Raw genomic sequence first — 27,479 nt, 5'->3', positions numbered from 1 at the left:
ACATATAGATTGAGTCACATACAGTGACTCAATATGACTGAGACAACTATGCAACTAGACCCTACATAATCACACGTGTGAGAACAGCTTAGCCTTTCCTTTACAGATGTCAATAAGGGGCACTGGGGTATTTAGGCCTTGGGATGTGCCATCCAAGTAGGCTGAACACGTCCCTTTCTCTCCTAACAAGTAACATGGGAATGAAGCTTATACATTTTCTGATTGGTTCCTTTAGGCCTAGAAGCTTTCCGAACTATAAATTATCTGGTGTCCTGCCCCCCATTAATAGACATGTTAAGTACTTAATTTACAACTAAGCTATCTGCAAATAATTACTGTTTAGAATGTATGTAGCAATGGAAAACATTTGAAGCGACTCCCAGGCATTATCTGAATGAACCTCCCAAGAGCCCCCTTTGATAGATTCGGCATTATCTCTATAAAACAGACAGGAAGCTGACAGTGTGGTGGACAGAAAGGGATTTACCTGAGGCGACCTACTGAATTTATAGTACTGTTAAGATTAGAATTAAGGACATCTCTGTTGCCACTTCCATCTTTCCTTTTATATGGTTATAAACGCTGGCTTTCGACAATGAGAGTTAATATAAAAGAAAACAGAGATAGGCACTTCTTGATAACTTTCTGTTTGCTGCAGGCTGGATTTGTATAACATTAGAAAGAACTCGGGATACAACTTTATGTGAACACGTATGAGCTCAATTTAGAACTGGGGGCAGGGGAAGAGCGTAGTGCTTATCTTCCTATGTCCAGAGAGAGAGGCTCTTCACAGGACTAGAAAAGTGAAAAAGAGCTTGAGGTGTTCCTGCCCATCAAGAAGACAATAATCAATGACTGGAACAATTAAGAGTCTGATTTGTTCTACAGCAGTTTCATAAGCTTTATTAACTTTGCCACCTTTATTTCCCCCTGTTCAATTAACCATCTCAACCTACCAAAGGTTTATTTGGACTGTACAGCATGTTTGTCTTCCTTAAACGCTTAACCACTAACACAATTTGAAACAGCCTAGTTAATAGCCCCGAACAAAACCACCGACAAATGCTTACCGAATTTATCTTTAATTCGACAAAATTGTTTATAATCTCAGACTTACTATGGTTAGGAACATTTTACAAACAGCAAGGATGCTATATTCTGCTATGCCAATAATAGTTCACCTTTAAATGCAGGCAAGATAATGGAAGAGACTGCCACTTTCGCTTTCCCTATTATTTATCAGTGTGAACTCGATAACCACTATTTAAGGCACTAAGGTAGAAACTGAGACATTGTGAGTTCTAGTCTTGCCTTAGGCACAAAGCCAGCGGGGTAACTTTGAGCCGGTCACTTTTCTCAGCTCCAGGAAGCAGGCAAAGGCAAATCATTTTTATAAATCTGGCCAAGAAAAACGTAGGAACTAGACTAGGGGTCAACATTGACTTGAACACACACAGACACACACAAAGAAAAGTGTGAACCAGAGGTGAAATCCATCAGGTTCTGAAGAACCGGTAGCAGAAATTTTGAGTAGTTCGGAGAATTGGCAAATGCCACCTCTGGCTGGCCCGAGTGGGGAGGGAATGGAGATTTTGCAGTATCCTTCCTCTGCCATGCCTACCAAGCCACACCCACAGAACTGGTAGTAAAAAAATATGAATTTCACCACTGGTGTGAGTTTAGGAAGTTGTAGTGCCCGTTGGTATGAAAAGTAAGCAAGGCCATCCTTATATGGCCTTGTACCCTGTCTGACTGAAGGTCTCAAGACCATCATTCACAGAAGGAACATACAAAAACTTTTTGGTGCAGAGTGCATCTTTAAACACCATAAAGAAGGCACCCTTTTCATTTATTGTTCATTGGATTGCTTTTCATCCAGGAATTCAGGACAACACAGGTTATACTTCCTCCTTCAATTTTTCTTCATTTACTAGATTGACCTTATAATTTCTTTGCTTGTTCATCCAGGCACAATGGCTTTTGGGTTGGGATGGTTCTTGGTTTTACCATTTATGGCTCTGTTTCTCATTAGCTATCCTTTTAATAAGGTTATCAGGAAAAGAAGGATTTGCTGAGATTAAATTGAGCTGTCTGCAGCAAATATCAGGGTTCTTTCTCAGAATAGGTGCAAGTTATGGTAAACCATGCACAGTCATTGTCATAAAATGAATTCCGCGAAGTGGAATCTATAAAAATGCAAAATTAAGATTATTGTAAAAGATACCCAGTTTTCAGATAGAGAATGAAACAACCTTGCCACAGCTGGCCTGAAAAGCACTTACTGCACTACTGCATTCCCATAACATTGTCTTCCTGGGGTCAACTCAATCATTTTTTTCCCCTTGGTGCATTTCAAAGTGCAAAAAATCCATTTATGCTTTTTAACATCTGAATTTTTTAGCCTTAGGTCATCTTCCTATTCACAGGAATTCTTGCCTTACCTCACCTCCTGAACGTGTAGCTTCCTAGATTTTCCCTGTACTCCACCTTAGTGTTTGTAGGCTATGGACCAACCTTGATTTCTCCTGCTTATATGAGCTCTGTTCAATGAACTCATGTGTTATCCAGATTCAAAGACTCTGGGTTCAAGTGAGTCTTCTATCCTTCACAGGGGTTTTAAGCTACAGCCTACAACTATAGTTGCGTGTGGCCTCCCCAAGCTCCATTTTTATTGGCAGAAGGCTGCAGGAGGCCGTCATGGTCGAAAACGGAGCCTCGACAAGTGACATTGAGTTGGCTACGGCCCCCCATTTGCCTGAGGTAAAACACAACCCTGATGAGGTCCTCAATGAATTTGAGTTTGACACAGCTGTTTTAGAGGAATTGGGGAACGGAAACAGTGTTATATGAAAGTGCTCTTAGGTGGCTGCTTTCTTTGTTCACTGGAGAAAATAATAAAACTTATTGAAAGCATCACACTTAAAATGGCGTCTTCTATACCAGAGGTTCCCAAACTCTGGGCCATGGTTCACTACCAGACTATGGCCCATTTGGAACTGGGCAGCGCGAGGGGCAAGCCGGTATGTATGCGGAGCTTTACTCGTGCAAGCGGCAGCCCAAAGGCTTCTCTTCTCTCTTGCCCAAGTAGAGCCGTGCACACACTGCTCCATTTCTCTCTCTCCCCTCCCCCCCAGCCGAGACACTAAGCCACAAAAGTTGAGGATCGCTGTTCTACACATTTGATAATTTTGTCTTCAGTAAGTCTTTCCACTAATTTACCCAGGACAGTCATCAAGCTAAGTAACCTAAAATTTGTAGTGTTTCCTTCTTAGTTACTTTTTTACAATTGACATTATATTGATAACTTTACTGTCCTATTCCTTATAGGATAGGAATTTTAGGACCAATTTTTCTTAGAAGAACAGTTGTTCTGCATTTGAATTCTTGAAATAAAACATGTATGTAATGTATACAAACAAGACTTGGTGACTTGATTCTCTGATTGTCAGTAAGCATCGTTAACTTTGTATCTTACCAGTGGAACCATTTTTCCTCAAAATTCAGTTTAAGGTCTTGGTTTGTTGCTTGTCTATACAATCCTACATGGTGCAGGATCAGATGGTCTGTAGAACTGCCTTCCCCTAATGATATTTGGCTATCCCACAAGTCCTTCTCTGAAACAATGCCATTTGACAGGACTACAAAGATGTGCATTTTCTATTGGGTCACTTGACCTCTGGAATGGTTTGATTGCAACAGAAGAGAATATCTGAAGTTCAAGACTGAATTGTGGAGAAAGCTGTACCCAGATGTCACACTGTAAGATTAATGATGTAAGAGAAGTGGAAAAAAAAACAAAAAACTCCCCCCCCCCCAAAAAAAGACTGAATTGTGGAGTCCTTAGTGCTCTCCGAGCTTATTTTTTGCTAGCAGAGATTTTATCATCCAACTAGCTAACATCATCAGTGTTAGTGATGGTTGGCTTCAGAAAGACAGTAAAAATGTGAGGATTTTTTTCCTTGACTTTCAGGTCAGGATTATTAGAGCTTCCATTTGGAAAAGAACACGAATGAAGCTTTCGGTCACCTATTTATGTCTGGTAACATTGTAATTGAAACAGTTTATATTAGAGTCTCAATCTTCAAGTTAACCATATACATTCTTTAAATGCATGAGTGAATTTATCAATGAACAGGTAAATATTTCCAGTTCGAACATGATTACTGCATATACCTTGCCGCGTATCTTCTCTTTATACTTTTTAATGTAACTTCCTTAGTATGCGGTTTTGTACTTTTGATGCAATTAATTATTTATTGATCTTACTGTATTAGCTGTACGTTTTTTCAAAATCCATTTCTGATTCCCTATCACCTGGCATTGCTTAAGTGCCCCCACTCCCAACAAATGCAGTGATTCTCTTTGAGCAAGCAGATCTCTCACCCATAAAGACACACACCCCATTAGCAACAAAGTAAGAGCCATCCCTCATATAAAAAAACAAGGAAACAAATAGAATCTACATAATTCCCCAAACACCAAATGACCTCAAAAGCCATAAATGATATGCTCCCTGGAAAGAATGCTTTCAGAAGCAGCTTTTATCTTATTAAACCAGGGGAAAAAATTAATTTAACTATAGAGAAAGATGCACACCACAAATTACACCTATATTGGTTCAGCAAAAAAAACCAAAAGGTTCTGATTAGGAAAGCTACTAGGTACAAAAAGTGGAGAAGCTCCAGATTGGAGCAGAGAGTGAAAATCAATGGGCCTTTAATCAGCAATGGTTTGCAGAGAATCTATATGGCTGACGATCAGATGTGGAGAGCTGCCTGCTGAGATTAATTTAGAGGGAGGAGACTAAGGACATCCTTTATCTTAGCAATAGCTGCAAGTGGTAGGATGAGCATCTGTGGGGCCTTTCCTATTCCTTTGTGCAACTTTCATCTTTCATTATAGGCCACATATCTAACACTCAGTATCTTTGAGAGGTCCCAGACTAGATCTCTATTAAAAAACAACAACTAGAAGAAAGGATGATCCCAAAGGCTATGGCCAATATCTTGTGAAAGCTGATAAAAACCTGCCTCTTCTGGAAGGTCTGTATGAATTGATTCTGAAACCAGCAGTGTTGATATTAGTTGTCTGACTTTCCTTATTTATTCTAATTGCATTATTGATTTTACCATTACTGGTGTACATTGTCTATAGCCGTGATGGCGAACCTATGGCACGCGTGCCACAAGTGGCACGCGGAGCCATTTGTCAGGGCACACGAGGCGCTGCCCTGTAAGCTGGCCAGCGCGCGTGCGCGCGCTGGCCAGCTGAGTTCACCTTTTTAAAAGCTATTTTTCGCCTTCCCCAGGCTCCAGAGGCTTTATAGGAGCCTGGGGAGGGCGAAAAGAGCCTCCCCTGCCCCCCCGGAGGCTTCAGGGAACGTCCCGAGGCTTCCCTGAAGCCTTCGGAACACTTAAAACCAACCTCCGAACAACCCGGAAGTGACTTCCGGGTTGCTCGGAGTGTTGTTTTAAGCGCTCTGAAGGCTTCAGGGAAGCCTCGGGACGGTCCCTGAACAGGCACGAGACGTGCGTTTCCATCGCCCGGGCCCGGATCGCCTCCACTGCGCGGCGCCTCAGGCTCGGCGTCCTTGCGCCCGGCCTTCACATCGCTGCCGCCACCGCCGCCACCGCCGCTAGGACGCCGCCCTCGCCTCCTCCTCCTCCTCCTCTAGCCGCGCCATCGCAAGGATTAAGGCAAAAGGGGGCGGGGTGGGGAAAGCGAAGGGGGCTTTGTTGTCCTCCTTCTCCTCCTCCTTTCCCCCACCGGCTCGAACGCGGCGCCGGGGCCCGGCAGGCAGCGAACGAGTCGGAGCCTGCCGACTGGAGGAAGAGGGTGAGAGGCGGGTCCTGTGAACGGGGGCAGCAGCGGTGACAATAGTCGTAACTTGCCGGCTGGCCGCCCCGGCTGGGAGACAAAGGAGGGGAAAGGCGGCAGGCAGCCGAGTTGCGACTATTGTCGCCGCTGCTGCCGCCGTTCACAGGACCCCCCTCTCACCGTCTTCCTCCAGTCGGCAGGCTCCGACTCATTCGCTGCCTGCCGGGCCCCGGCGCCGCGTTCGAGCGATCCGTGAAGCCTCCGGGGGGGCGGGGAGGCTCTTTTCGCCCTCCCCAGGCTCCTATAAAGCCTCTGGAGCCTGGGGAAGGCGAAAAAATCATGCAAAGCCCCCTTCGCTTTCCCCGCCCCCGCCCCCTTTCGCCTTAATCCTTGCGATGGCGCGGCTAGAGGAGGTGGTGGAGGAGGCGAGGGCGGCGCAGCTGAAGCCTGACGGACTTCCCTTCGGCCGACCCCGTCCTAGCGGCAGTGGCGGTGGTGGCGGCAGCGATGTGAAGGCCGGGCGCAAGGACGCCGAGCCTGAGGCGCCGCACGGTGGAGGCGATCCGGGCCCGGGCGATGGAGACGCACGTCTCGTGCCTGTTCAGGGACCGTCCCGAGGCTTCCCTGAAGCCTTCAGAGCGCTTAAAACGACCATCCGAGCAACCCGGAAGTCCGGGTTGCTCGGAGGTTGGTTTTAAGTGTTCCGAAGGCTTCAGGGAAGCCTCCGGACGTTCCCTGAAACCTCCGGGGGTGGCGGGGAGGTTTTAAGTGTTCCGAAGGCTTCAGGGAAGCCTCCAGACGGTCCCTGAAGCCTCCGGGGGTGGCGGGGAGGTTTTAAGTGTTCCGAAGGCTTCAGGGAAGCCTCCGGACGTTCCCTGAAACCTCCGGGGGTGGCGGGGAGGTTTTAAGTGTCCCGAAGGCTTCAGGGAAGCCTCCGGACGTTCCCTGAAACCTCCGGGGGTGGCGGGGAGGTTTTAAGTGTCCCGAAGGCTTCAGGGAAGCCTCCGGACGTTCCCTGAAACCTCCGGGGGTGGCGGGGAGGTTTTAAGTGTTCCGAAGGCTTCAGGGAAGCCTCCGGACGTTCCCTGAAACCTCCGGGGGTGGCGGGGAGGTTTTAAGTGTTCCTAAGGCTTCAGGGAAGCCTCCGGACGTTCCCTGAAGCCTCTGGGGGGGGGGGCGGGGGAGGCTCTTTTCGCCCTCCCCAGGCTCCTATAAAGCCTCTGGAGCCTGGGGAAGGTGAAAAAATCATGCAAAAATGGGTGCATTGTGCGCGCATGCGCACTGGGGGCGCGTTGCATTATGGGTGCGGCACGCCCGCACACGACCCCCCCGCGCTCCCCCCACTTGTGGCACGCGAGCCAAAAAAGGTTCGCCATCGCTGGTCTATAGTCTATCAAAAACAAGGTAGCAGATTGCATAAATGAACAACGATGCAGGCCCATATGCAGAAACTGCTAATTGGACAAGTCACAACTACAGGGAGGTGTTAATGAAAAGCTTCCGAGATGCTTTTTATCTGCTTCATCCTCCACCCAACCCTTTTTCATGCCTATAACCTCAGAGGCAGACATGTGGGTGAGGCAAGGAGTGATTCAGACACAGGAACTCTAGAAATAATGGATTACCTGGATCATTTTCAATCAGGATGCAGACTTGGACGTGGGATGGAAACAGCATGAACAGATTAACACAGTTGGAAGGAACCTTATAGTTTCATGATGGCAAACCTATGGCACGCGTGCCGGAAGTGGCACACAGAGCCATTTCTCCTGGCACACGGAGCCATCACCAGTTGCTCTTCTAGGTTCGGGTGTAGCAGCCAGCTGGTCTTCACACATATTGGCATGCCAGAAAGCAGAAGTGAAGCCGCCCAGTGCGCATGCGCATACCAGGAAAATATTTTTGTTTCAAGGGTACACATGTGCGTCGGCCATTGGGGATCTGGTTCCTGGTACGCATGCACATGCAAAAGCCAGCAACAGGAAGAGCAACAGCCATGCGTGCCAAAAGACGTGGAGAGGGGTTCCCGGCCATTGCTTCTTAGCAGAGTAGAGCTGTGGTCGGGGCTGCCCTCCCTCCCTGCCTGAGCAGGCTTCTTCCATGGCCCCAGCCCTCCAGCCCGTGGCTTATCTGTGGTCTGAAGTGCCTGGCTGGCTCAGGTGCCCCAGAAAAGGAGCGGCAGCCACAAGGGGAAGGGCAGGAGTGGCTGGCAGGCACTCCCACACCAGCCAGAAGTGGCCCTGTGATAGCTGGCAGGGGCGGCAGCGGCAAGGACAGGCTTTCCTCCCTCCCCACCTGAACGGACTACTTGCACAGCTCCAGCCTGCGGCTCTGATGAGGATCCATGGTCTGGAGTGCCTGGCTGGCTCAGGCGCCCCAGAAGAGCAGCAGCTGCAGCCACAGGGGGCAAGGCAGGAGCAACCAAACAGCCACCACAGCTGCTCCCACGTCAGCAAGCCAGGCCCTTGGTGGCGTCTTTATGAGGGTAGCTTGCATCCCCGTCAGCAGCTCCTCAGCCAGCATCCCGGCTGGAAGCAGCAGCGCAACAATTGCCATTACCAGAGTAGAAGAGGTGGCTGTGGTGAAAACGGGCGACCGCCACCCTTTCATCCCTTCCCGAACAGCGGCTGTTGCGCTTCTGCTTGTGCAGATCCTCATCAGAGCCGCCAGCTGGAGCTGTGCAAGAAGCCTGCTCGGGCGGAGGGGGAGGGAGGGAAGCCTGGGACTGCCTGTCCTTGCCATTGCCACCCCTTCGCCCCTGGTAGCGGTGGCTGTTGCGCTGCTGCTTTCAGCTGGGATATATTCTGCCAGGCCCTTGGAGACGTCCCGGTATCAGGAGTGGCAGTGGCGAAGACGGTCGGGCCCAGGCTTCCCTTCCTCCCCCCTCCCAAGCAGGCTTCTTGCACAGCTCCAGCCCGTGGCTCTGATGAGGATCCACAGTCTGGAGCGCTGCCACTTCCAGCCGGGATATATTCTGCAAGGCCCTCAGTGGCGTCTTTATGTTGGTAGCTCGCCTCCCCACCGGCAGCTCCTCCGGCAGCATCGTGGCTGGAAGCGGAAGCGCAACAGACGTTGTTGGGGAAGGTACGAAGGGGTGGCGGTTGCCTGTTCTCGCCACCACCACCCCTTCACCCCTGGTAATGGTGACTGTTATGGGATGCTGGAGGAGCTGCTGGCAGAGATGCGAGCGACCTGCATAAAGACGCCGCCGAGGGCCTGGCAGAATACATCCCGGCTGGAGCGCTCCGGACTGTGGATCCTCATCAGAGCTGTGGGCTAGAGCCGTGCAAATTGCCGCTCGGGTGGAGAGGGAGGGAAGCCCTTGCCCATCCTTGCCACCGCCGCCCCTCGCCCTCGGCAGCTATCACAGTGCTGTTTCTGGCTGAGATGCTGGAGCAGCCAGAAGGAGGAGAAGCTGCCATTGGGGAGGTGGGCGGGGCAGAAACCAATTACAAATGCTTCTGGTGCATCTGATGGAACAGGTAGAATGACTACTGTGACCTGAGGCAGTGGCATGGATGCAGGCAACACGCCCGGCAGAGGCAGCGGTGGCAACAGCATTGTAGGAGGCGGAAGATAATGCCCAGGGGTTGCCCCATAACCCAGGTCGGGAACATGGAGCCAGGAAATGGGTCTCCCAGGGTGTTGGCTGGCCAAAGCGCGGGCCTTGGCATGCCGCAATAGAAACAAAGTCTGTGTGCTGGTCAAGGTGATCACGAGGCTTGAGGCCCAGTGCGGGCCAGCTTGCCCATCCCCACCAAGAGGAGCATTTTCCTCTGTTGACTCTGAAGGCGGCGGGGAGTGGCAGGCGCGGCTCCCGTGGATGTAAGTGGAAGGTGCTGGGTCCATTCCCTCCAAAACGGCCGTTATATTCCTCCCTGGGCTCCATCTCCCGGGCAGGCGGAGCAAGAGCCCAGAGCCAAGGCCATCAGCCACAGCCTCCATTTCCAAGAGCAGACTGTTCAGTCGCCCCCAGTGCAGTCCGAGAGACAGCAAAGAGCCTCGGGAGGGTGGGGGAGGCTGCTTTCACCCTCTCCAAGCTCCTTGAAAGCCTCTGGAGCCTGGGGAGGGCAAAAAACGGGTCTATCGTGGGCCCAAAAAGGGTGTGTGTGTCATGCGTGCATACACAGGGTGTACACGCGCACACATGTGCATGTGGGATCACGCGTATAGCATTATGGATATGGCACGGCTGTATACGACCCCCTTGCGCTCCCCCCGTTTGGCACGGGAGCCCCAAAAGGTTCGCCATCGCTGTTATGTCATCTAGTCCAACCCCTCCCCCCCTACTCAAGCAGGAGACACTACATCAGTGATGGCTAAATCAAGTGTGTGCATGCTATCACTCATGCATATGCTATCATACATATGCACATCCACAATGCAATGTGCCCCGCCCCCAGTGCATGCACATCTGAGTCCCCTGTGCATGCAGAAACCCCCCACAGCCTATTCCGCCTCCTGCACCACAAGGGGGGGCGTTGTTGCTCTCCCGAGGCTCTGGAGGTTTTCCTCAAGTCTCTGGGAGGGTGAAAATGGCCTCCTGTGGGCTCCGAAGGGCCTCCCTGAAGCCTCCTGACACAAAAAATGGAGTGGAGTGGAGAGGGCTCCACCCCCATGCTTACCCCATCCTTGCACGTCTCCTGGTAGAGACCTGAAAATCAACTGGCCGACAGGAGGCATGCACGTTGGAGCTGACCTTGGTGATGGCTCGTGTGCCCTCAGAGAGGACTCCACATGTGTGCCATAGGTTTGCCATCATGGCCCTACACCACTTCTGACAAATGGCAGTCCAATCTCTTCTTGAAAGTCTCAAGTGATGAAGCTCTCACAACTTCCGAAGGCAAGCTGTTCCATTGGTGACTCTAATATATGACTCCACTATGCCCTAAATAGGGATAGCATTTCCCTTCTAATTCTTCTGGATCTCTCATGGATTGGTCAGGATTCAGGCCTGGTCGTGGTATTTTTCTTAGCTACCTGCAGGGGCTGGAATTGGAAGCATTGTTTTGCAGTGGCTCTGCTCCTTCCTTAATTTCAAGGGATGCTCCCTTGTGAGATGATGCAAGGGGTCAACTCTCTCCTGGTTTTATATTTTCAATTTGCACACGAAGCCACTGGGAGAGGTCATCTTTCATTTCGGAGTTTGATACCTAATTTTACTCTGCTACCTTGATCTGCATTGGTGAGGCTGTAGAAACCTTGTGGACGCTGATAGGATCTAAATGGGCCAAACCGGGCTGAAGTTGAACCCAAGCAAGAGTTGCCATTTATCAATTGAGGTTGCCAGTTAGTTCCGGTGACTCAAGAGGAAGACATTACTCTTTGGGGACAGTTCCACGAGCTAAATGTCCTCCTATACCTGTAGCTACTGTTGAACGGAGAAGTGGAAACTGTGCCTAGGTAGTCCTTTGCCCAGCTTTGGCCAGTCTAGGCTTTTCTGAAGATGAGGATCCTGTAACAGCAAACCAAAGTGCTCCAATGCACTCCAAATGGAGCTGACTCAAATTGAAGATGACTCAAATTGAAGATGACTCAGAAGCTACAATTGGTATAAAATGCAATGCTCCTGTTGTTGGCTGTAAACATAACACACACAGACGGATATATGTGCATATGTACTTATGTTCAGTCACAAAGTACATCCAATGGTGCAAGGCAGTGATGCCGAACCTTTTCGGTACCGAGTGCCCAAACCGGAACATGTGTGCATACATGTGCGTAGGCATGTGCCGGAGCACTAGAAATCCAAAGACCAGCTGGTTAGTGCACACAAGCCTGTTTTTTGGCCTGAAAAATGCCCCCCCCCCCAAATGGCTCAAAAAACACCCAAAAAATGGTCCGAAAAACAGCTTGGGTTTTGGCCATTTTCTGGTGCTCTGGCACCCCTGAAGACCAGCTGGCCAGAGTGCATGTGTGTGCCAGAAAGAGCAGCTGGCAATTGTGTGTGCCCCCAGAGAGGGTTCTACGTGCAACCTCTGGAACATGGGCCATAGGTTCACCATCACAGGTGTATGGCTTGGTGCCAAGGTACTCCCTCTGCCTGAACATATTCCTCCTTCGTAGTTATCATTTTTAAAGCTCTTAATGATCTTGCATTTTCATGAACGGACAGAAATCAGGAGGGAAAGTTTTCCAGGGTTTCATCTTTCCAGACCAGTCTCCCCTCAGACATCAGTGGAGCCCCGATTGTGAGGTTTTCTGGAAAGTTGTAAAAGGCAGTCATCTTGCATGCAGCTATTAAAGAGTAAATACTTAATACTAGTGAAAGCTTGTTTATAAAGGGTTCATATTGTTATTTGATGATTGTATCAATGTGTTATTGTGGATTTTCTTACTAGAGTGGCCATGACCCGAAGAAAATAAATCTGGAGCAGAGCCTATAAGCACTTAAGCATTCTAAAAGTTGTTTATGCTTTTATCCAACATCATTTAACCTGCTCCTTCTTCAGATACTTCCCTGCTACTCCAAGACTGTTTTCTTAGTTTAGAATAGACCCGAAGCTCGATTTAAATGCAGATAAAATAGGGCTTCATAAACCTTTGAATCAGGCCTCTTTTTTCATTTTTAAAAACCTTCATGCCCCTTCCTTGTATACTTTAACGCAAACACCATATTAACAAAAATAATAATAATCAACTGATGATTAAAAATAAGCACAAACTTGACCTCCATTGATTAAACATTATACATAAATTAAAAATAAGCACAAATGTTGAGGAAATGAAAAAAAAGAATTTTATTTCAATGTAAACATAGCAGAAATAAAAATCCTTCCTTTCCTGTGCCCCATCCAGACTTAAATTCTTTTCTGCACAGCTACCAATAGCCACATCAGCTTCCCTCCTTCCCTCCTATCAGACTGCAGCCACACAAGACAACTTCCAATCTGCACAGTGCCTTGGCCTCTGCCAGGCCACCCACCCTCCTGTACCTTCCGAGTCCATCAGATTCATCAATTGAATAGAACTGTATCTTTTATGTTGAACATCTAATAATTTCACATCCTTCCACCTCTTCTTAGAATGTCTTCAGGCCATTTTGTAAAGATAATGGATACACCCATAAAAACTGTGTGACATAGAATGCATCCAAATGGGCACTGACCATTCAGACTTTTTACAGTGGCTCAGTGGCTAAGATGCTGAGCTTGTCGATCAGAAAGGCCGGCAATTTGGTGGTTCGAATCCCTAGCGGCGTGTAATGGAGTGAGCTCCCATTACTTGTCCCAGATTCTGCCAACCTAGCAGTTCGAAAGCATGTAAAAATGACAGTAGAAAAATAGGGACCACCTTTGGTGGGAAGGTAACAGTATTCCGTGCGCCTTCGGCTTTTAGTCATGCTGGCCACATGACCACAGAGACGTCTTCGGACAGCGCTGGCTCTTCAGCTTTGAAATGGAGATGAGCATTGCCCCCTAGAGTCAGGAACGACTAGCACATACACTATATTGCCAAAAGTATTCGCTCACCTGCCTTTACTTGCATATGAACTTACTATAAGTGACATCCCATTCCTAATCCATAGGGTTCAATATGACGTCAGCCAACCCTTTGCAGCTATAACAGCTTCAACTCTTCTGGGAAGGCTGTCCACAAGGTTCAGGAGTGTGTTTATGGGAATTTTTGACCATTCTTCGAGAAGCGCATTTGTGAGGTCACACACTGATGTTGGACGAGTTTACGTGGCCTACCACTTCGTGGCTGAGTTGCTGTCATTCCCAAACACTTCCACATTCTTATAATACAGCTGACAGTTGACTGTGGAATATTTAGGAGCGAGGAAATTTCACGACTGGATTGGTTGCACAGGTGGCATCCAATCACAGTTCCACGCTGGAATTCACTGAGCTCCTGAGAGCGACCCATTCTTTCACAAATGTTTGTAAAAACAGTCTGCATGCCTAGGTATTTGATTTTATACACCTGTGGCCATTGAAGTGATTGGAACCCTTGATTCTAATTATTTGGATGGGTGAGCGAATACTTTTGGCAATATAGTGTATGTGCGAGGGGAACTTTTACCTTTATCCAGACTTTTTAGTGTTCTTGCAGTGGCCAGTGGACCTTTATTGGGGTGTAATTTGGTACATACACTATCCATCACCTCTCTTTAACTCAATTTTGTTCTTAATAGTATAATCTAATATAAACTAAACTTAAAGGAAACAGAAAACAGAAATGAATAAAAAGTACAAGGGAAAAGAAATTAAAATAGAGAGAAAAATAAGAATATAATAAAGAGAATATATATATATATATAGATATAGATGATATAGATATAGATATATAGCAGTGGTGGGTTCCTGCTGGATCGCACCGGATCGCGCGCGCTCCCTTTCAGCGCTCCACCTGGCTCGCGCGCTCCCTTTCAGCGCTCCACCTGGCTCGCGCGCTCACTTCCGGCGCTAAAACCGGAAGTACAGTTTTGCCCCGCCCCTGGCGAAGCAACAACGCCTGCCTGCGCTCCACCAGCTCGGCTGGGAACGGAGATGTTTCCTCAGCAGAGCGGAGTGCCTGAAAAGTCTTTTCAGGCGCTCCGCTCCGCTGAGGAAACATCTCCGTTCCCAGCCGAGCTGGTGGAGCGCAGGCAGGCGTCGTTGCTTCGCCAGGGCCGGGCAAAACTGTACTTCCGGTTTTAGCGCCGGAAGGGAGCGCGCGAGCCAGGTGTAGCGCTGAAAGGGAGCGTGCGAGCCAGGTGTAGCGCTGAAAGGGAGCGCGCGAGCCAGGTGGAGCGCTGAAAGGGAGCGCGCGCGATCCGGTGCGATCCGGCAGGAACCCACCACTGATATATAGTGACTTCCAACCTTCATTCCCACCAAATATAACAAAATTAATAATTCTTCACTCTCTCTAAAGTTATATTTATCTCTTCATCCTATGTCTCTTATCTGTAAACAAATCCATAAAACTTCATCTTTACAGTCCTGGTGTCAGCAGAAAATCCATAAATGGTAGCCAGAATTAACAATATATCTTAATCAAATAACGCACACTGAGTCCAACTTCCTAAGAAATATTCTTCAAAAGCACTGGTGTGGGTGGAACACTCTTCTTTACATAGAAGCAGGATTCCTTAAATTTGAAGTGAGTGCATATATCAATAGCTTCTACATTTGGCTAAAATTCATAATTTTAGACTTAATCCCACATATGAGACAACCCCTTCATCACAAAATGGAGCTGGAGCAGCCACTTCATTGCAGCTTCCCCTTTCATGCACTGGTCATAAAGGAGTACAACTCAGCTAGGAAGAACATCAGACAATGAGTGTTTGACATGGAAGAATAAACTGAGGATAGCCTAATTCCCACATTATTCTAGTCACCAGATATAAGCCTGCCAGACATCTCAATCAAAGTTGTGTGCTGAAAATCTGAAGAGCTCTGATGCTAACATGCTATAATAACTTGCAATGTGCAGCTTTAGAAGAAATATTCCAGAAAATTATATAAGGTCTTTGACAGTGAAAATTGGGAGCTATCAAAACAACAGTTCATTCACTTCTTTACTATCAATCTTACTACAAACTGGTAATTATTACACTCAATATTATCTCCTACAATAAGATTATTAGCTCAATAGTTAGGTTACACTGACTCCTTTTAGCTGATCAGACTTACGTATTCTTGTATAATGTTGCCAGATTTTGGATACTAACAGGCAACATCCGTCAGGACCTTGCCAAGAACCGTTTGATTTGACTACAGATAGTTGTCTACATACAACCATTCATTTAGGCCACTTATTGACCATTCAAAGTTACAATGGTGTGGAAAAAACAGTGATTTGTGACTCTTCCTCACACTTGCCACCATTAGCATCTCCAGAGTATATTCCCTTTTTTGTCAGAAATTTTCATTAGGTTATACAATAAGATACAAAATACAAAAGAAAACAGGAAGACAGTCAAGGGAAGGGCGGGAGGGGGGAAGAGAAGTGAGGAAGGGCTGGGGGGGGGGGAAACCATTGAGTTCAGACTCCCTCTGTTGCAGTAAAATAAAGCATTAACATTAAACCGCAACTTTTTGCTTTTCCATAGTAATATAAACTAGCCATTTCTATAAACACATATCAGTCCAATCCAGGGATGTCAAACTCAATTTCATTGAGGTCTGCATCAGGGTTATGTTTGATCTCAGGGGAGCCTGGCCAGCTCAACATCACTCATGTCAGGGGTGCCTGTGGTGACCGAGCGCTCTATCAGTGAAAATGGGCTCCTGCGCTCCATTTTCAGCTGTGACAGCTTCCAGCAGCCCTCTGCCAGTGAATACGGAGCTCGGGAAGGCCGCCCACAGCCTATTTTCGCTGGCAGAAGTACTGCGGGCCGGTCCTTTGCTGTTTCCAGGGGAGCCCTGTGGGGCCAGATCTAAGCACCCCATGGGCTGGATCCGGCCCCTGGGCCTTGAGTTTGACACCCTTGGTCTAATCAGTAAAACCAAAATCAAAGATTCATTTTTTTTCCACCTAAAGCACAAAATTCAGAAGCGGTCTCCACATGGCAACAAAGGTACTTATATTCTTTTATTTAATCAAAACGGGCAATTTATCCATTTTGGCCAACTCCATCAGCTTCTGTAGATGTTGTGGTTTGTCCATGGTGGGAATTGAAATGTCCTTCCATTTTTGTGCGTAACCTTCCCAACCAAGCTTCCGACAAGTTAATGGGGGAAGCCAGTTTCGCTTAACAACCACATAATTCACGTAACAACTGCAGCAATTTGCTTAACAAATGTGGCAAAAATATTGCATAATGGGACAGAGCTTAGTTAACAACTGCCTCGCTTAGCAGCAAAAGTTTGGCTCAATTGTGGTCGTAAGTCAAGGACTACGTATGCATTTTTTATTTATCTTATTTTCCTGTTTTATTTTATCAATCTTAATTTGTGAAACTTATCTGTTGTTATTCAAGTCTGGCTAGCAACTAGAAGAAAATACTTTCACATTGACACGGTATTTGTGTTCCCTCCTATCCTAACCCAGGTAATTACATGAATGTCTTAAGTCTACAGCAATCTCTTCCTTCAAAGAAGCCAAACTTAAGTAAGTGCTGTGCCTGGAACTTCTTATTGCTCAAGAAAATAGGGCACATTTCCAGCATGAACACTGTAATTGTGCTTGCTTAGAGATAAACTGCAAGCTGAAAGCACAGAGCCAAAATATAGAAACCACCTTAACCTAAATGAATTTGATGCTCCAGCAACTTGCAGAAAGAATGAAGGCCAAATGACAACAGTAAACTCAAGAAGAGACAGAGGTCTCAATAATTTAGTAAGAACTGTAAGATGAGCTTCAGCAATCTGGAGATTTCCCAAATAGAGCTGATATAAGAATGGGGGCTTCACTACCAAAATGTAAGCCCTTTGCTTATGGAGGTTCTCCTTTGTCTATGGAGATTCTCAATAATCCCAGTCATGGTTGTCCCAAATATACTTTTTCAAGAGACAACTGGACTTTTTTGTTTTTCTTTGAAGACGTTTTGCTTCTCATCTGAAGAAGCTTCTTGGATGAGAAGCGAAACGTCTTCAAAGAAAAACAAAAAAAATCCAGTTGCCTCTTGAAAAAGCATCTTTGGGATAAGCTCTTTGTTTGTTCAACCGTCCAATGGAATCAAGCCTAGTTCAGAAGCCTTCTTGCTCTCATGCTCTGGAATTAGCTACACAGACATGAATGGTAATAATATGCATTTAGCAGCAGCAGAGAAATAAGATGCTTGGCCTATCAGAAGTTGAGCAAGATGCTGCACAGAAAATCCCACAAAAGGAAAATGGCTATGCAGGAACCAAGCAAGAGACGTACATGAGATTTCTCAAAAGGATTATATGTAGGACAATGAATAAGCTGGTAGAAATCCAAGTCTGCAAATAAATTCAAGTGTTACAAGACTTCAGTCTCTGATGATCCATCCAGATCCAAGGAAATGCTACCTCTGGAACTTCTCCCGGCTTCCTCTTCACTAAAAGAGGAAAGTTGTGTGCCACCAGAGACATTTATACAATCACAGAGCAAGAAGTTCCGGGAGCTGCACTTAAGCAATTTACAATAACTTACATAACCTGGCAGCCTCCAGAGCAATTTGGTTTAATAAAACTCTGAAAATATGGAGACCCTGCAGGTTTCATAGATCAGCAACTGTTCACATTTTCCAGGATATTACAGTTGTGTGAATCAACATGCAATAGGAATCTTTAAAAGAAGAACCATCAGCATTTCACTAAACTATCATTCTAGGATTATGGTGGGGGGAATCCAGACCATTAAAATAGTATAAAACCAACATGTACTTGGCAGTACAGATAGAATTTGCATTCCCAAGACTTGGCTTAAATTCACCCTTATTTGATACTGATTGTCATTAATGAGCAGCCTAAATAAATCCAAAATTGTTTAATTTATTTTAGGCTCAAGTATATTTAAACTGCCCAAGAATCAGTTTACTTCAGGGCAGCCAATAATCAATTGTTATAACCTGATGTGTACTTGGAGGTCAATTCTACTGACCTCTTAAGATTCTACCAGATTGGAGCACAAGCACTGCCCTTTGAATTACCTTTAAGCATGATAATGATTATGGTTATGTACCATCAAGGCATTTTTTTTCTTTTTCTTTTTTTTTAAACAAAATTTTATTGGTTTTTTAAAAAAAATATACAAGGAAAGGGGTAGTGGATGAAGTACAAATTTTGACAGTTACATTATGCAGGAGATGGCCCTCCCCCCCCCCCATTCCCATAACTTTCATTTATTAATACATTAGATTGTTATTACTTGTTAGTATTTTGTCAGCATATAAACTTTTATCTTAAAATAATTTCAATCATTTTATATCAAACAGATTTTCAAGTTCATTTTTGTGATCTGAGTTTTCTCAATGTTGCCTCTCCTCCTCCCCCCGGCAGAGCTCTGGCACCTCCCGTGTCCTGTATGTCCGGTGTAGTGTCATCAGGTTTATCTAGGGGGACTTTATTTTTTTCCATGAAGGCCTCAGCCTCAGTAGTTGTGTTAATTCTGACTCTCATGTCCTCCCAGAATATTAGCATAACTTCTGGAAAAAGCCATCAAGGCATTTTTGACTCCCATTGACCACACAGATAGATTTTCTCCATGGATTTAAGCATAAACAAATGGGGAAAAATAGACATGTCTTACCTACTTTCATTGTAGCTGAGTTTACCGCACACCAGTATTGGTGTCTCTCTCTCTCTGCTTTAAAATTACTCATCTACACGCACTTCAGGAAAGGCAAATACCTCAAAAGATATCTTTATTGGAAAGTATGAAGCAGGTTTCATATAAATTACATAGCGCCCCCCCCCCAATAAATGTCCTGCCCACATCGACCCCCTTCATTTGACTGAAGATGGAAGGGTCAGTGAAGAAAAGAACATTTCTTTTAAAGCAAGTCATAAAAATAATCCAAGCCTTGGCCCAATTCCCAGATAGCGATTCCTGTGCCCAGTTGCTTTGCAAGTTCTAACCGCAGTTGAATGGACTGCAAAACACAAGAGAAACATTATGGATTATTAATTTTGCTGAATATACTCTTTAGGGATTGATTGATGGTTTGGGGGGGGGGTGGAGAGGTTCACAGAAACAAACAAAAAATATCGCACATCATAAACAGCTTTCATTTATTATCAGCTCAAACCATTAAATGAGCTACAACTTCTATAAATTGCCAGTTAATAATCTGACAATTTATTCCTCGACAGAGGGAATGTAGCTACTCTATTTTGCTAATAAATGTACTGGCCTTGGAACATGAGTAGAACAGCTTCATGTTTTGAATAGAGATGCATGCATCTGTCAGTTTTGGCATCTTTCTGTTTAACCCCCCCCCCCCTTTAAGTTTCTTCTGTTCCAATTCCCCTGCACTGATTATATTTTTTTAAAGTTTCCAACCATACATATTTCTGTGTATATGTCTCCCTGTCATATGCATTTTATGCTCAGAGAGCTGCATCACAAAATAATGAGAATTTAGAAGTGCATTGGCTAAAATGTTATCAAAATGCAAACTAAATTCTCTCCAGTTCCTAGTTATGGTGCACCCACTCCATTAAAGTTAGATTAGCATACCTTCAAAGTTGGGTAGAAGACTATATGCTTGTTTCCTTTACTTCTTCAAGAGGCATAAGGAAAAAAAGAGAAAAAGAAATAGTGTAGTTAATATATCATTATATCGATTGATACTCTAGTGACAAATACATCTGCTACTTTCCCCCTGCAATGTATTTCCTTCCATAAAACCAGAGGATAGGATTGAGGTAGGAGATTAAGCAAGCAACTGAGAGAAAATATAGGAAATGTTTGTGGCTTGAGAACATATTATAATTAGCAAAATAATTAAAAACATTCTACAATTTGGAAAGCTATATTAAATGCATAAGATATTATTTTAACCCATGCATATACGGTAGTGGTTCTCTTAGGTTTTTTTTTACTTAGCCTGGGTTTCTTGAAAAGTGACGACAGATAAATTTTCCAGCTGAGATGTTCCTCAAACAAAGTGCTTCAGCCTTTCTGATGGCTAAATCATTCTATTTCTTTTAATATACAATGGAAAATGAGAGGAAATCACTACTTACAACCATCCAAGAAGGATGGGTAAGGGATGCAAGGTTTTCTGACTTCTTGGCTCTTAGGCCTTTAACATAGGGCCAGCCTACAATTTGCTCCCAAAATCCCACCTTGGGGCCAAATTGCAATATAGAAAATAATGTATTTCAGCAGGGAAACGCCACAAGATATATTTATTTGACCACCCTTCTTAAACACAACTCTGGTTGGCTCACAACAACAATAAAATCCAGTAACTATAACATGAGAAACCACAAAAGCATAAAATCATAAAATAAAAACCTGGTGCCTGCTTATCCCTTTATGATGTGCTACTGTCAACCCTGAAGTTGTTCTGGCAGAAGCCATCTTGAGACTTCAGTGCTGCCACACTGGAGTGAGGGATAGGAGGGGGGATTAGAGATAGCTGGGGTTGTGTAGCCAAAGTAAAATATTTTCTCTTGGGAATCAAGGATGTTCTCACACCTGGTCGGAGGAAGGCAGAGTGATGTCACCAGATCAGTGGATGTTGCCTTGATTGGGCCATGTGACTCATTGTTTGGGGTTGAGGGGAAAACTTTTACTTTTAATTGGGTGAAAACCAAGGGGCCCCTCAGAGTTGGTTTTCACCAGATATGTGCCAATATGATATTTCCCATAAAGCTGTTCTTTGAGGAATAAACCTGCCTCGGAGTTTTTTCTTGTGATGGATCTATTACTTGGAACCATCCTGACACCTACCACCCGTTTCAGATCTGGATCAGGAAACCATTCTGGACTGAGTTTTTTCTCTTGAAAAATAGGTATGAGTTTAGTTCTGTTTTCTCATAAAATAAAACATTGAGAATAAAGTAATATATCTTTTGAGCTTAAAGGAAATTTTAAATCCAGCTGTCAACAAAAAGAGTTATTTATGTGTTAACATCCACTTTACTTTACTTTACTTTATTCACACTTATAGACCGCCCCCCTCTCCCAGAAGGGACTCGGGGCGGTGTACAGTCAATACATAAAAATACATAAAATACATAAATAGTTAAAGACTTAGATACTTAGATGGAGGAGGTTAAAAGAACTGTACATTAAAGTAAAGTATTTAAAATATAATCTTTAAAAACCCCTAAAAAATACCCCGAAAGTTGAATTTAAAATGGTTCCCCTAAAATACCAGTTAAAATATATCTGCCAGGAGATAAAAGTTATGAGTGTGCCAGGCCAGCTAATCGAAACAGGTGAGTCTTTAGTTTTTGTTGGAAGGAGCGGAAGTCGGTGGTGGTTCTAATGTCGGGGAGGGAGGTCATTCCAGAGGGTTGGGCCCATCACAGAGATGGCCCAACTCCTAGGTGTCGCCTGTTGGCATTGCCTGGTGGACGGCACCAGGAGAAGTCCCTCCCTGTGAGAGCGGATTGGTCGCAGGGATGTGTGCGGCAGGATGCGATCCCGCAGGTATCCAGCTCTCTCACACACAAATGCAGCCACATGTAATAGGGGATTTGGATTAATATGAACAAGTGTTAGTACCTTCACCAACAATAAAACCATCTTACTGTTTTGTTACATGATCAACAGGTACTTAGCATCTTATTGGTAAAGATTCTGCTATTTATCTAATTTATTAAAAACCAATCTTTTTGTATTGTTTGAAACTTTTAAAAATAAAGATGTTTTATTTCTCTACCTTCAGTCAAAAGGTCATTCCTCCATGAATTTAGATTGTTCAACAAGCACTTTGGCATTTATTGAATTTAATGAACAATAAATAATAATAACAACTCACTTTTTATATTCCAAGTAGTGTTCAGCATTTTTTTCAGTCCAGACTAATTTAGGCTTGTGGTCTTTTAATATTTCAATATATCTAAAAAAAATTTCGTAAAAAAAGAAAAACAAATAAACATTTTGGAATGCAAAGATTTTTCCTGCCAGAATTTACATATAGTTATTTAATACCAGAAAAAAAATCTTCCAGCACACAATATATAATGCATGCTGTTCCATTGCATTAGCTCTGATCCCACATGGCTGCACATTCCAATCAACTCAGGAATAATTCGCTCATTATGTTTAAAAAAAATATTACTTGTAAAAAAAAAAAACACCTCCCTGTAGCATGGGAAACATTTTGCCATTTACTCCTCCTTTCATTAAATTTCTGCAAGTATTTAGTGGGTTTTTTTTATTTTAAAAAAGCTTTTTAGTTCTTCTTTTCATAGATCCATCTTACCTCTTTTACTGCTTAGTGAAAAAGCCTTGCAGTGTTTAAGCTATTTCCATAATCCTGTGGTTTAATTCAACACTGGGTAATATGTTTATCTAAGATCTTTACAAATTGCTATCTTATGCTCACACTCTATCCAGCTGTAATAAAATATAATGGATGACCTCTTCTTTCTTTTTAATTCCATCATGTTTTTTAGAGTGGATGGCCTTTATACTCTGCCCTCTAAAGTATTAAAATGCCAGCAAATATTCTCTGAAGGTCAACAGCATTTGCTTATGATAAAATTCATCATTAACAACTTTCATATTTGCCTTTGTTTGAACTGTTACAGCTTTCTTTTCTCTATCTTCTCTCTGGGAAGCTGAAGATACACAATACGCTTGGTTCAAGAAGCAGTGTTTTGAGAAATTGTGGACTTTAATGAATGAATGAAAAACCTTACTCTAACAATATATATCTTACGGGTTCTAGGAAAACCAGGAAGTACCAAGAAAATATAGTGCAGTAATAATATCTGGGGCTGTTTAATTGTCAGAGTATTTCTTGGCAGTGAAATACAACTCTAGAGGTGATCCCATTTCAATCCTTTGAATCCCAAAATTGGGAGGGAAAGATTGATCTGGTTGTCCAAATCTCTGACACAAGTTGTGACTTTGTGTCAAAGGTGATTGTTCTTCTTCTTCAAAAGACAACTTGATTGCTTTTTCCTTGAGGAGGAAGAAGAAAATGTTTTGCTTTATGAGCCGTGGTGGCGCAGTGTTTAGAATGAAGTACTACAGGCTGCTTCTGCTGAATTGCTGGCAGTTTTTCAGTTCGACTCTCATTGGGCTCAAGGTTGACTCAGCCTTCCATTCTTCCGAGGTCGGTAAAAGAAGGAGCCAGATTGTTGGGGGCAATATGCTGACTCTGTAAACCACTTAGAGAGGGCTGTAAAACTCTGTGAAGCAGTGTATAAATCTAGGTGCTATTGCTATTGCTTCTCATAAAAGAGACAAGTTGCCATTTGAAGAAAAAAGCACTTTTGAGAAAACTATGATCCGGACGACTAAGAATCTCCATAGACATTAAGATGTGGGCTTTCCTCTTTTGAGCTCAGGCTGAGATTCGTCATTGAGCTGTCCACATTCAAGATGCTAGAAGAATTCCAGAAGAACATGGCTAACACGACTTCTTGTTCCAAATTGTTTTTGCATTGCAAACTCAACCCTTCTCTCCAGAGGATTGGCACTGGTACTGGGCAAATGGGGAACAATCTTCCACCTAGTCTTTTGTTGATGTTATTTTTTCTCATCTTTGAACTTTCAAGCTCAGATTTTGTTTTCATGTACTATTTCAAGGCATCATCACCCATACAGAACAAATTTTAGAGAAATACAGTTTTGCTATTGGAGACCGAAAGTTCTGGTTATCCAGGCTGAGCAAATCTGCGGATCTCTCCTCGTTTCTACATGAACTACTTATTTTTCATTTCCTCTAAATCATCCCTACAATCAACGTAAGATACTGCACAGTAGAAATTTTCTACTTGTAATTACATTCAAAGCAATCAACCTTAACTATATATTTTACTAAACTTCTTTCCATTCTAAAGAAAGTAAACTGATTTCCATCAAATAATCATCAGCTTAGCTCATCCGAAATTTCAACTGATACTATGAATATGTTTGCAGAAATGGAAAAATGCAGGGTTTTTTTATACATGGCAGCAGCTTATTTTCCAAAAATGTAATTCTAAGTAGAACCAAAGTTTTTATAATTGATGTTTGGAGCTATATTTTACACAAACCCACTATGCTATCTATTGATACAGCAATGTAAAGATCATATAATTAAGGTCCTCTGCATGACCAACATTACTGTTGAAAGCAAAAGTGAAGGCAGAGAAACAAGTACCAGTTCAGTAATATTGATTGATGTATGCTTCCCATACAACATTGCTCTTTCTCCCCAACTTGTACAAATGTCCTTGTATCATCAAAGAAAAGGATTATTATTGTTTGGAATTCATTCAAATTTGTGAACTTTGAGAAAGTGAACAGGGTTCTTTAGAAGATCATTTCCAGCTCCTGTAGGTTGATCCCTAGCCCAACTAGTTACTTTGATTGCCAGAAAGGAGATAGATGTATGCTGTCTTAATGACTGTCTCTTCAGGTGGAGAGGTTATGACGCAATTTCAACAAGAGGCCATTGTTCAGCTCAGATAGCAATAGTACTTAGGCTTATATACACTCCATAGTGCTTTCTTTCTAAGCGGTTTACAGAGTCAGCGTATTTTCCCCAACAATCTGGGTCCTCATTTTACTGACCTCAGAAGAATGGAAGGCTGAGTCAACCTTGTGCTGATCAAGATCGAACTCCTGCCTGTGGGCAGAATTAGCCTGCAGTATTGCATTCTGATCGTTGTGCCACCACAGCTCTGTATATTCTTGAACGGTGGTGGTGATGGTCAGACTAATGCAGAGACTCCCTCTGGAAACAGATTATATGGGCTCCTTCCAGTGTGGTTCCATGCCTAGGCATCCGATAGAAACTGCTGTGGTTACTCTTGTGGATAACCTGCACCTTGGCCTTGATGGGGGAGGGGAGGGGGAAAGTAGTTTTCTTGACAGTTCTGTGGCATTCAGTAGCATTGATCATGATTCAAAAACAATTCCATATTTGGCTTTAAATAGGGTGGCATTAAAACAGCAAGTACACAATCTGGGAAGGGGACGGTCCTCCTGGATTTGTGGCACCTACTGAAACAAGTGAAAGCCATTGACAGTACAGCTATTCTGCAAAGCGCCTTGCATATCAATTCTGATTTTTCTTGGACCACAACATGTTTGCATCAAAAACTCTTGGGTTTATCACTTGCACTGGGATTACTGCAGCTAATCATATAGGTGGCTGATCCTCAAGATGATTCAGAATTAAAATTGGTAGAGCAAAGTAACATTCGTTTGCACGAATTGCATTGGCTAAATGGTAGGCTTTTTGTGCAATTCAAGGTACTGGCTGTCAGGTATAAAGAGGTCTGCCCCAGCTGGCTCTCAAGGAAAGAAAGACGCTTGATTCCATCAGCAGGTTACAAGGCTCTTTTACTAGAGACAACTGGATGCAGCAAAAGCAAGGCCAGATCTGAAGAAAACCCACACAAATTGCTACATTGTTCCAAACCTTTAGCTCTCCCTGCTTTGACCAGTTTGTCAGTGCCCAATAGGATAGTAAGATGTTTTGAGAACAGGGCACTTTGAAAAGCAGTTAAGATTCCATTCCCAGGTCCTGGACAGCCAAAAATCCTTGAAGGTGGGCCCGATGAAGCTGGTTCACACCTCTGCTTCCTGATCAGGCTATTCTCCCCCCCCCCCATGGCCCCTTTACAACAGATCCCTCCCCCCCCCCATCTCAGGATTGTGGCGGGATGCAGCACAAATGATGGGGAAGGCAGCTGACACATTTGTGGTTTGTGTAAGAGTGAAGAGCTTTCCAAAAGGACATAAGATTGCTGGCAATTAAAGAATAAATGAGTGAGTGATGAGGAATATTACTTTATGTTATGCATTTGTGCTCTCCTTTAAGGTGTTCACTTTGTTTTACGATGCCTAGAATTGTTTGGTGAGTCAGTGGAATACAAGTAAGAAAACGAACAAAATGAAACAAAAAAAAAGAAGAGTTCATTACTGGAACTCTATAAGGGCAATAACACAGTTTTCCATAGAATACAAATGAAGTAGTGTTTTGTACAGCATAGTCAATTTAACAGAACATGTAACAAATTTATACCATGCTCATCACAATTAGAATACTGTAAATCTTGAACTGACTTCCTTCACTCCATAATTAAAGAAATCTACCATCATACATAGGGTTGAGATTAGAGAAGGGAAGCCATCTTTCACTTGGAAGCCACGTTTCTGTTTCCGACATTACTCTTGAAACTGTTGTTCTGCTGTTTCAAGGAAAGAACAGATTAAGAGATTTATGCCTTATTCAGTTTCTGCCACCTCAGACCAAGGGCAGATTCTTCCAGCTTCCTTAAGCTCTGAAGATGGGCATCTTGTATCATCTTCATCTTCTACATCTAGTCAAAGCAACATGAACAAATGCCTTTTTTGTTAGCTTTTTTTTAATTGCAATTGGTATGCCATCTACTTATCAGACTCCAGGGCACAGATCAACGTCTTTAGGGAGGGAGGATAAACCGAAGTTTTAAAAAAACCCTGTTTCCCATCTTCATTCATACATTAAGGCACTGCCGGCAATGAAAAAAGAGATAGTAGCAAGGCTCATTGACAGCTTACTATGATGTTGAAGCTGGGCCAGTCATCCTAGATTTTCCAGAATCTGAACTTATGACTTAGTGATAAAATTAACACTTTATCTTGTCTTGCCTAAGTAGGCCTATTACCGTTTAGCCTGTCAACTCAAAGTCCCGGAATAAAAGAGTAGACCCAGATTAGCTTGGGAACAGACATTTGTTTTATTGTCATTACAGAAGTGAGTTGTTGTTATTATTATTGTTGTTGTTGTTATAGGAAAGCAATGTAACATTATTGCACGTGCAATATTTCACCGAGTATGTAACGGAACAGGTAAGATGCACCTGCTGAGGGAGGAAGGTAGCTTTGGAATTGCCACCAGTTCTCCACAGAGACAGGAAATATGGTGGCAGATGTGGGTAAAAAGAAAACAATCTAAGTAGGTAAGAGGCTGTTCCTTTTTATAGACATACGTGATTCCCAGAGTGTATTTTATAAGCATCTTTTAGCCCTTCAGTCTGGATCTGGTGTTGCTGAATATCAAATCATTGAAGAAACCTCTTCAGCACAAGTTGATATGTGTTACTGAATCAGAGATGGCTGGGGCTTCTGGGAATTTTCTTTTTCTATTGGAAGATTAA

At 44.0% G+C, this 27,479-nt stretch overlaps 1 protein-coding gene across 4 annotated transcripts in view; it reads right to left on the bottom strand.

Moving 5' to 3' along the window:
- Positions 1-18,538: 18,538 nt before the first annotated feature.
- CHID1 (chitinase domain containing 1) overlaps positions 18,539-27,479 on the bottom strand; it is a 128,445-nt gene continuing 119,504 nt past the window's right edge. For 2 of the 4 annotated variants that reach the window (XM_081934801.1, XM_081934802.1), the window contains exons 11-13: positions 22,154-22,234; positions 19,897-19,939; positions 18,541-19,309 (exon numbers count right to left, since the gene is read on the bottom strand). In XM_081934801.1, coding sequence (XP_081790927.1) covers positions 19,211-19,309; positions 19,897-19,939; positions 22,154-22,234 — 223 coding nt within the window. In that variant the 3' untranslated portion in view covers positions 18,541-19,210. Of the gene's footprint in view, positions 19,310-19,896; positions 19,940-22,153; positions 22,235-27,479 lie in introns of all 4 variants that reach the window. The other 2 variants (XM_081934803.1, XM_081934800.1) reach the window with 2 other exon arrangements.

This window comes from Natrix helvetica (genome assembly GCF_964273705.1).
Source record: "Natrix helvetica genome assembly, chromosome: 1".
NCBI lineage: Eukaryota > Metazoa > Chordata > Lepidosauria > Squamata > Natricidae > Natrix > Natrix helvetica.
The sequence above is the reverse complement of the archived record's forward strand: the minus strand, read 5'-3'. Positions and strand labels throughout refer to the sequence as shown.